This window comes from Nuphar pumila, chromosome 4 (genome assembly GCF_984573655.1).
Source record: "Nuphar pumila chromosome 4, dmNupPumi1.hap1.1, whole genome shotgun sequence".
Lineage (NCBI taxonomy): Eukaryota > Viridiplantae > Streptophyta > Magnoliopsida > Nymphaeales > Nymphaeaceae > Nuphar > Nuphar pumila.
Window position 1 is genome coordinate 108,009,078 of NC_143252.1, and position 10,055 is coordinate 108,019,132.

Below are 10,055 nucleotides of genomic sequence, written 5' to 3' on the forward strand. Positions count from 1 at the left end.
AGGGCTACCTCATTCCCTACATTATGCATAAAACAAATAGAGAGAAAGAAAAGGTGCACTTTATGTATAATAAATAAATATAATCGAAAAAATATATACAAACACGGTTTGTTTCCATCAATTCCTCACCTCTCTATCGCTATCTTTATAAATAAATAGATTATATATATATATAGATAGATAGAGAGAGAGAGAGAGAGAGAGAGTAATGGGTAGGTGAAAATGATAGGTGATAAATGATATATGTTAAATGAGTTTTTCAAAGTTTTTTAGTTTTATTTTAAATTTTGACCATACAAATGTGATCTATGAACTTGATTTTATAGGGATATGCTCTTAAAGTGTTTGATTCCAACACATGGGTGGGTTTTTATAAGGTTCAAAAAATGAAGGTCCAAAATCTTTGTAAAATTTTGAGGCTCCAAATATCATTTTTTCATTGAAAACATATGATCAAGCTATGGATTTCTCATAAATTGATCATGCCCAACACATTTATGGGGTTGAAACTGCTAAAAAATACAGAAAAAGCAGAAAAACCCATTTAACACATATCAATTTCCCACCTACCTGATACTATACACACATATATATATATATATATGAGTTAATATTTGCTACAAATAATTGTATTTACAAATGACTTATAAACAATATTTTATTCTCACGTCTAACATCATAAATGTGATTTATATATTTTTATTAGTGAGAACTGACTTTTGTAATGCCGGAATCCCATTTGACAATTTAAAAATCAACAGTTATAAATGCATTGATTTGTTCGGACTCATAAAAACTTGATTGAATTAAAACAAGTGGCGTCATGAGATTATTTTGTAGGTACAATTGATTATAGCAAAATACATATGTATAAAAGATTATAAGACAAAGAAACAAACATACAAGGTAAGGTTTCCAAGGTGTGGCTGGGAGGTGGGAGTGGGGAATAGTAGGGTATAAAGTATGGGAAGCTTCTTTCCTTCCAAAGAATCACTTTGGAGGGAAAGTGCTTCCCATGGAAGGAGGTAGAAACAAGGAACTAATTTTGACAAAAAAAAGAGTTATTTTTTTTGTGTTTATTATGTAGGTCCCACCATATATATATATATATATATATTTTATAGACATGCTTGCTTAACCCTTTATAATAAAAAAACCATATCTCCCGTGAAAATACAGCATAAAACAAACACCCTTGAAGAAGATATACCTGCCCTCCCCCAAAGACCAAACAATCACAACAAAGGTGAAAAACGAAAAAACACAAAGTTCACCTAGTAAACTAAAACCATGCCCTTTTCCGTCCAATCTCCAGTTTGACCAACTATCCCTCTGTCTCCTGAGAGGAAGAGTCAAAGATGTTCCCAAACTCCAAAGCATCAGCCTTTGCTTCACGGAACAACCAAGGTCGAAGACAAGAATGGCACCCCAGTAATTAACCCTAAACCCCAGCGTCAAACAGAAGACCCTCTGTACGCAAACTATTATTACTACCGTCTTCCTCCTCCCGCCGAGAGTCGACTCAGAGAGAGAGAGAGAGAGAGAGAGAGATGGAAGGGATGAGTCGGAAGCACGAGCAGGCCGAAGAGTAACCGGAGGAGAGAGTAGAGAGAGAGAGAGAGGAGGAAGAAGGAAGAGGGAATGGAGAGCCTTGCTATGCTCAGGCAAATCATCTCGCACCTCCACCCTCACGTTCTCTGTGAGCTTTACAACGTCGACTCGGCGACGCGCTCTTTTCCCTCTCCCTTCGCCTCCTCTTCTCGCGCCAACCCCGAAAGGCAAGCCCCCTCTTTTTATTCCCTTCCCGTCTTGCTTCTACTCTTGTTGTTGTTAATTGGCGAGTTTCGTTACGCCCCCCCCCCCCTTTGTTGTTTTTTGGTTGTTTTTGAGTGTGGTCTCTCTCTTTTCTTGGTTGCGGATAATTTGGTGGTGGTTTTGGTGAACCCCACTACCTGTATACCTGGTTGGGATAAGTTAGAGTTTTGTATTAGGATCTATAATGCGATATCCTGTCTTCTCCCAATTTTCCTAGATAAGTTGGAGCGTGCGGTTTTATGCAGCTTTCTCCCCCCTCTTACTTGTAAACCTGGTTGGGAGAAGTTGGTGTTTTGTATTTTGTTCTATAATGCAATATCCAGAATCGTCCGAGTTTTCTGGATAAGTTGGAGCATCCGGCTAAGGGGTGTTTGTATGTGTATCTTTGTCCTCTTGTTTTGTTGTTCTTTGATCTTGTTTCTGTGCTAAATGGAGAGTTTGGTTAGTTTTTTAATTTGTTTTTTGGTTGTGTTAATTTTTTTTGGTTGCGGAAGCTTTGATGGGGGTTTTGGTGCACTCCCCACTTGTATATGGGGGTTGGGAGAAGTTGGTGTTTTGTGTTTTCCTCTATAATGAGATATCCTGACTTCACCCAATTTTTCTGGATCAGTGGAGCGTGCAGTTTTATGCAGCTCTCTCCACCCTCTTACTTGTAAACCTGGTTGGCAGAAGTTGGTGATTTGTATTTTATTTTTATAATGCAATATCCCGACTTGTCCGAGTTTCTGGATAAGTCGGAGTATCCCAACTCCGGCTAAGGGGGTGTTTAGATGTCTATCTTCGTCGTCCTCTCCTATTGGCCTTCTTTGACCTTGTTGTTGTCCTAATTGGTTGGCTGGTTCTGAGTTTTCTTGGTTTGATTTTGTTCGTTCTTTTGGTTTCAGACACTTTCATGGTGGGTTTGGTGTAACCCTTACCTACCCACCTAGCTGTGAGAAGTTGGTGTTTTGTAATGTGTGCTGTAATGCGATATCCCATCTTCCCAGTTTTCTGGATAAGTTGGAGGTGTGAATCCCTGTTTGTCCGGAAACGTGGGATGGAGTGGTTTTCTTGCGCTCGACAAGGCAATTTCATTGGCTGTTCCAGTTTTCTGGATCAGTGGGTTGATTCTAAATAAACGCCCCTTGCAGTGGCAATCTTTTGCTTTTTTGAGGCAAATTTCTTAATTAGTTCTTTTGACGGATTTTCTTTTTAATATTTTTATTATGACTTGTTGATGCGTTTTATTTGCAGGATTTTTTTCTCGTGACAGCGGTTCCTTTTGTTTTGTAATTTTTCGGTCTTGCCTTTTGTTGAAAAGAAAATCTTTTTGAAGTTGTTTCTGCGGTTAGATGCTAATATTCCGCGAGCTATCTTTCATAATGATAGTGATATTGAGCTTCTGGAGCTATCTATTTATTTGCTTACTTCTTTTGACAAGGGATTTTGCGGTTCAGAGATTAATGGCAAAAATTTTCACGTTTTTTGTTAAATGGTTGTGTTTTTTTTGGCGGCTTTAGGTTATGAGGGCTTTCATAAAGGCTTTTCCCTTGACCAAGTGATATATATATGTATACTTTTAGGGGATTGAAGATTGAATACGTTGAGTTTTTTTTTTTTCTAAAAAAAAATTCTTGGTATAATTTGGTGAATGCTTGTGATTTCTGCGCTTTTCTTTTATTACTTTTGGAACTACTTAGGTTTTCCTGTGTATCTGAACCATTTTTTTGTTGTTTTTGTTTTCAAGGTTTTATGTCATGCTGAAATGCGTTTTTGTTCTTTTTTTTTTGAAATCTTGAAAACACTAATGGACAACTTTTGCGGATGTTAGTTTCTCAAAACATTTGTGATTCGTTTAAAAAAGTGGGAAGAATGAACTTTGTGCATGCCTTTACAATTAAAGCCTGAATTTAGAAAATTCTGTTAAAGGCATAGTGAGCATTGTTGTTTTGTTTCCATTATCCTCATTGGTAGAATTATTTACTCTTCCTTGGGTGTTTTTGTTGGTTTTAGGGGGGGGTGTTTGATGGGTTGAGTTGCTCCTTCAATTATGTAGGTTCTGTGTCCGCAACTATGGTTTTCTGTGGATCAGACCATTTATTTCCACATAATTTAATATGTTCTTTGTTCTGTTGCTGATTTTTCCGATAATGATAAAGAACAAATATGTATACTGTGATGGATGATTCACTTCGGTATAAATTTGTAATTGGTGGGATTTCTTGATGGCAATAGAGTTATCTGTTGATGTCCTGCTCAGTTGAGAAGAAAGGAAGGGAACACACTTTTCAATTTGAAGGTATTGTTTGATCTAGCAGATTCAGTAACTTCTTCTCTTTTCCCCACTGGGTTCTAGTAGCATAGTTGTAAGAGTTCTTCTCTACATATTCTTTTTTCATATATTAAGCTGCACGTATTTGTTAGTATTTTCGAATGGTTGTATGGGGTGTCCTGAATTCTATGTTACAATATTTGTTCTGGTATGGAAAATTTTGAGACCGTTAGAACAGAGCATGAGGCTTGAAGGACATTGATCAAATGTGCAATGGATTAGTGGAATATAATGAGGTTGAAATCCAATATTTGAACACAGATTGTTGTTAAAACTTGACTAAGATTCTTATTTGTTAACTTGTAGATACTTGTTTAACACCATCAGCGCTTTGTGTACCAGCTGTCATTATAGCTGCCAATTTTAGTAGTCTATTCTCTTTAGCAATTATTGCATTTTATTGTAATGAGAACATATCTTAAAACAAGTGTCATGTCTCTCTGAATCAACTAGTTCCTTCTTGCTAATCTCATGCCACCTGTGATCGGTTACTGCTCTTAATAGCAGCCAGGATTACGGAATCTTTAACCATCTTGAAACCCATGACTTTGTATGCTGAAGTCTTGCACTAATCTATGTTGTCATGACAGATATTATTAGCATCTTAGTCTCTTTGAGCCTCTAGAATTAAGTATTTAGACAGAAAACACATCAAATTGAACAAGGAACACCTAGATGATACATGGAGAATAGGAGTGTGTTATGGACCAGTATTAGGATGATGCTACTAAGCTTCAAATCTAACAAGTTCTAGGGTCGGGAGGGTGTGTGTGTTGGGGAGTAAGAATCCCTGTTGGTGATTATATTCACTCATACTTTTGATACCATTTTTGTATTTGAATGTCGTTTGCACTTCGTAGTAGCATACGAGGAAGCATGTGGATATTGCTCTTACAGAGAAAGAGGGAGTGGGAGGTTGGGGATGGTGGTTGAGAGGATCATATAGTTATGATGGTGGACAATTTCCTGTCAACCAACATGATGTTCAGAAATAGGGCCATATAATCAAACCTTAAAATAAATGCTAAAAACCACCTCTTCAGAAATAGGCTTTCAACCTGCTTTCCAAAAAAATGTTGTGTGATTCCTCCTTGTTGGAGTAACTCTTTTTTATCTTTCTTTGGCTTTGCCATGGCCTTTAATAGTGAATTTCACCAGACCTACTCTATGGCATGATCCTACCAGTTGCTTGACGACCCATGCTAGAATGTTGCTGTTCAAAGGGAAAAGCTTTGATTGTTCAGGTTCTAAAATGGACCGAACTTTAATACCCCTGTAAAATTATTGAGAGATTGATGTGAGGTTGCTGATTAAAAGGGAATGCAGGAAGTAAAGGCAAGCCTAGCAGGTGATAATCCTGTTGCATTTTCATTGAAATGAGAAGGTTTGGTGCTAGAGGAATTACTTTTGGAGGAGAAATGTTGAAATTTGGAAGTCCTTGTTCATAGCTATTGGTTTTCTCAACATTGCTCGATTGCTTGTCTGCCATTGATGGTCTAACAAATATTAGAGTTAGTAGCTGGTGGTCTTCAATCTGGTTTGTGGTTATTGATAGTGGGCAGTGTTCTTCTCCTTCTTGCTTATTGAGCTGCATTGTTTTCAAAATCAACAAATTATTCATTTTTACGGTTGGCTAAAACTGTTACTTGTTTCATTTGTACACTTCGAAAGTTTGCCTGATACTATTGGATTACATTTCTATAATCCATGCTTCTCAGGACCATTGAACTCAAACTAGAATCACTAATTGTGGATTGATCTCCTATGCAGATGGTGTTTTATCAACCTTGACAGTGGTTCAAATAGTGACAATCGCCATAGTATTATAAAAGGAGTGAAGTCTGACACAATGAAGCTGGGTGAAGCAAAGTGCCCACCCTCCAAGAAACAACGGAGAGACAAGAACCACGAGATAGTTATGGAAGAGAATATCTGGAAAGAATTTCCGGAGGATTTGTTTGAGGTTGTTATTGCTAGATTGCCTGTTGCCACCTTTTTCCGCTTCCGTTCTGTCTGTCGCAAGTGGAACTCCTTGTTGTCATCACATAGTTTCTCACAGCAGTGTGCCCAAGTCCAGCAACCTTGTCCTTGGTTTTACACCATAACTCATGAGAACACTAACAGTGGAGCCATGTACAATCCTTTGCTGAAGAAATGGCATCACCCTTTGATGCCTCCCTTCCCTGCAAAGGGCATTGTTCTCCCGGTGACTTCAGCTGGTGGTCTGGTTTGCTTTCTTGATATTGGGCACAGGAACTTCTTTGTCTGCAATCCTCTCACACAGGCTTTCAAGGCTTTGCCTTCAAGATCTGTTCGTGATTGGTCACGTATTGCGGTTGGGATGACTCTGACAGCAGAATCTACTGGGAGTGGATACAAGATAATATGGTTAGAAGCTAATGGAGATTATGAGGTTTATGATTCTGTTTGTAACAGTTGGACTCGTCCAGGAAATTTGCCTTCTTGTATCAAGCTTCCTCTTGACTTGAACTTCCGCTCTCAGACTGTTTCTGTTGGCAGAGTGCTGTATTTTATGCATGCTAATCCGGACGGCCTCATCACCTACAACATGGAGAGCCATGTGTGGCGGCAATTTAGCATACCGCTCCCGCCCCACTCAAATGACCACACACTGGCAGAGTGTAGCAGTCGCATCATGCTTGTTGGCTTGCTCACTAAGAATGCTGCCACATGCGTATGCATATGGGAGCTCCAGAAGATGACTCTCTTGTGGAAGGAGGTTGACAGAATGCCAAATATGATGTGCTTAGAGTTCTATGGTAAGCAGGTGCGTATGACGTGCTTGGGTAACAGGGGCCTGCTTTTGTTGTCGCTGCGCTCTAAGCAGATGAATCGCCTGGTTCTTTATGAGATATCAAGCAAAAAGTGGCATAAAGTGCCAGGCTGCATGCTTCCTCGTGGTCGGAAGAGGCAGTGGATAGCATGTGGTACTTCATTTGTTCCATGCATAACTGCTTCTGCCTGATCTGCGTTAATGTTTCTGGTTTCACATTTTTATCCGTTTGTAAGGTAACCTTTTTATGGTTTATACGTGTAGCTTGTAGATTTTAAGCTTTCTTTTAATCAAATTTTGTCCAGTGATATACCCATGGTTGTGGTGGTGGTATAATGCTGATGCTAATGATAATCATTGTAGTTGTACTTCAAATGTATGAAATATCGTGTATGAATACAACATAGTTTTGAAATCTAATATGCTTCCTTTTCAAGTAGAAAGTATGTTTTTCACAGTTTCTGGTGCTTAATGCTAATTTAGCTGAATATTGTTTCTTCGCGTAGTGATGTCTACTAAGGATAACCGGAGGAAATTGGACGGGGAACTTATTTTTCCACCTAGTAATATTAGCCCACAGTCAATGAGACTAAGGGCATGTTTGGTAATGTCTCATGGGATTCAATTTCATTTGGAGTTTGTTTGATTTTCTACTTCTGATAAAATGTAAAGGACTGAAGGTTTCAGCATTTGGTTCTATTTAGCTTTGCAACCATACTGTGATTTCTAGATCTGCTGGCCTTATCAGGTTTGAATTTGTCATTGATGATCTTTCTTCCTGCAGCCACAGTTCAGATGGGCCTTCAAAATTGATGTCTACATGCAAACAAAGGAAAAATACAACTGGCCTATTTTGTTTCCATCTGAATCCTTTTCGTCTGCTTTGCTTGTCAAATGTGTAAACAGTATTTGGGTAATTTATCTTTTGTCTGTAACTCCAATAGAAAAACCATTGACTAATTCCAATGTAGCAGTACACTCAATATGGGCTCTCCCTGTCTGACTGAAGACTAATTGCAATGAGAGAACCCTAGGGAGAGAAATTTATTTATATAAATCACAATCTATTGTTGGTGAGGAAAGCAGTGTCTTTTTCCTTCTCTCTAAAATATCTTTCCCACCTAATAATGGATAATCTGCCCAACTGATACAAGGTTGCTGGAAAGATTAGTTGAAGTTTTGGGTATTTGTGTTGTTTCAAGAAGTCAAAAAAGGATAAACAAAATTGGAAACTTAAGCTTGACCCAAAAGAGAACCCCCTCCCCCCAAAAAAGAAAGAAAGCATAGATCCTTTGCTTTTAATGCATCACACCCAGATAATTACCCGTTAATTTTAATTTTAACTTATTAATCTTGATAAGATCTTATTTGAGCCACTATAAAGCACCACTTGGATGAAGGCGTAGTTGTTGTTGTTGTGTTGTTGTGAATCTTGATAAGATCTTATTTGAGCCTATGTAACAGGCTATATTTTAATAATATTGTGATAAAATCATATGATAATTTTAGAGAACGCCTTAATTTCAAAAAAGTGTTATAATAGCTCCACAATATTGCCTAATTTAAAATATTATGATATTAACTTGATGTTTATGTGATAAATCACTTTATTTTTTACTTTTTTATTATCTTTTGTATATTTTATATATTTTTTATTGTTTATCTTTGACAATATTTTCTTGGGAGTTTCTCATGATTTTTTTTTCATGTATCGCAGTATATTCCCACATTGAGGAAGTCCTGGTCTCAAGTTTTGTAGCTGGTTTAAACTCACATGGTTTAGATTTATACACCCAAACCAGGTGCGGATCCGATAATTGATCAAGTCCTATAAATTTATGTAACCCGACCTACTTTAGTGAGTCCACTCCCTATAAAGAAGTCTCTAGAAAAACCTAACCGCTATAAAGCACCACTTGGAAGGAATTGGGGAATTGGAAAAGTGAAGCCCTAACCAGGGATTCCAACGGTTCGGATCTGGAACAGCTAAATACATTGGAGAGTCGGATCTGGTCGGATCCGGAACCATTGAAATTTGCAAAAACCTGCATCTTGGATGCAACTAAAAACAAACAGACACATAATAGCTCCTCAAATACCACCAAAACACCCTTCTCTCAAACTGACCAACACCCACCAAAATCCTCAACTCCAGTCCTACCTCAGCTACCAGTTCTCAAAGAGCTTAAAACCCTTACAACCAGGCTAGAATGGATTGGACCCATGAAATTTCTCATGTTTAATTTCCTTTGCTTTTGATATGGCACATTTTGGATAAGAGTGACAAGGCGGCAAAATCTAAAGGTCAAGCCAATGGCATTCTCACCAGTCGAGGCACAAATGGATCAGATTCAACTTTTTCACATATGGATCTGATGTAAAATTGGGAGGCTTGATTTACGAGAAATATCTAACCAACTATGAATAATTTAGGGAAACATGAAATAAATCTAAAAATAACAAGAAATAAAAATTTTATATAGAAAATTATTGGAAATTAACTAGATACAAAAAACAACTGTAATAAAATAGAAATAACAATTTATGAAACCTAATTATAGTCACCCTAATCCTAGATCTTCTCTATATTTACAGAAAAGGAATCCTAATTTAAGTAAATCCAACCTACCAATTTTGAAAAACATTAAGAAACTTGCTAATCCTAATGAACTATTAAGTTGGAGTATGGATCAAGTATTTAGATCTTAAATTTATTACAAGAGATTTAAGTAAACGAAAAATATTCAAAATCTAAAATGAATCCAAATGAACCTTGTAGACCCAAAATTTTGTCGCTATGCTCCTGCATCATTATTTTTGAGTTGGAAAAAGACTCAACCTTGAGTATGGTACACTTTCTTTTCTTCCAGTTTCACTCAACTTATAAGAACCATGAGGGTGACACAATCTCTAACGGGTATGGATTGATGCACTGATTAAAAAAAATCAACCACGATAAGATCCATAATGTCAACAATCCAAATAAAGAGAACATATGAATCATGTTGCTTCCTAATGGTTAGTGTAACACAATATTAAATGGATTCACTTGCCATATTTGAATCAAAGTAGAGAGGTCCAAATGCAAAGGCTTTTTGTAACACCTCGATCTGAGACCTCAAGAGTTCGAGTTCG

General features: G+C 37.4%; 1 protein-coding gene across 2 annotated transcripts; it reads left to right on the top strand.

Annotated features, from left to right (window-relative positions):
• Nucleotides 1-1,514: 1,514 nt before the first annotated feature.
• On the top strand, nucleotides 1,515-7,230 carry LOC149840475 (F-box only protein 6-like). Of its 2 annotated transcripts, XM_090004447.1 has the most exons (3): nucleotides 1,644-1,778; nucleotides 4,030-4,093; nucleotides 5,897-7,230. In XM_090004447.1, the coding sequence occupies exon 3, from the start codon at nucleotides 5,976-5,978 to the stop codon at nucleotides 7,110-7,112; it is 1,137 nt and encodes a 378-aa protein (XP_089860573.1). In that variant the 5' UTR covers nucleotides 1,644-1,778; nucleotides 4,030-4,093; nucleotides 5,897-5,975; the 3' UTR covers nucleotides 7,113-7,230. The 2 variants fall into 2 exon arrangements, with proteins under 2 accessions (XP_089860572.1, XP_089860573.1); XM_090004446.1 differs by lacking the exon at nucleotides 4,030-4,093 and having other exon boundaries at nucleotides 1,515-1,778.
• Nucleotides 7,231-10,055: the final 2,825 nt, after the last annotated feature.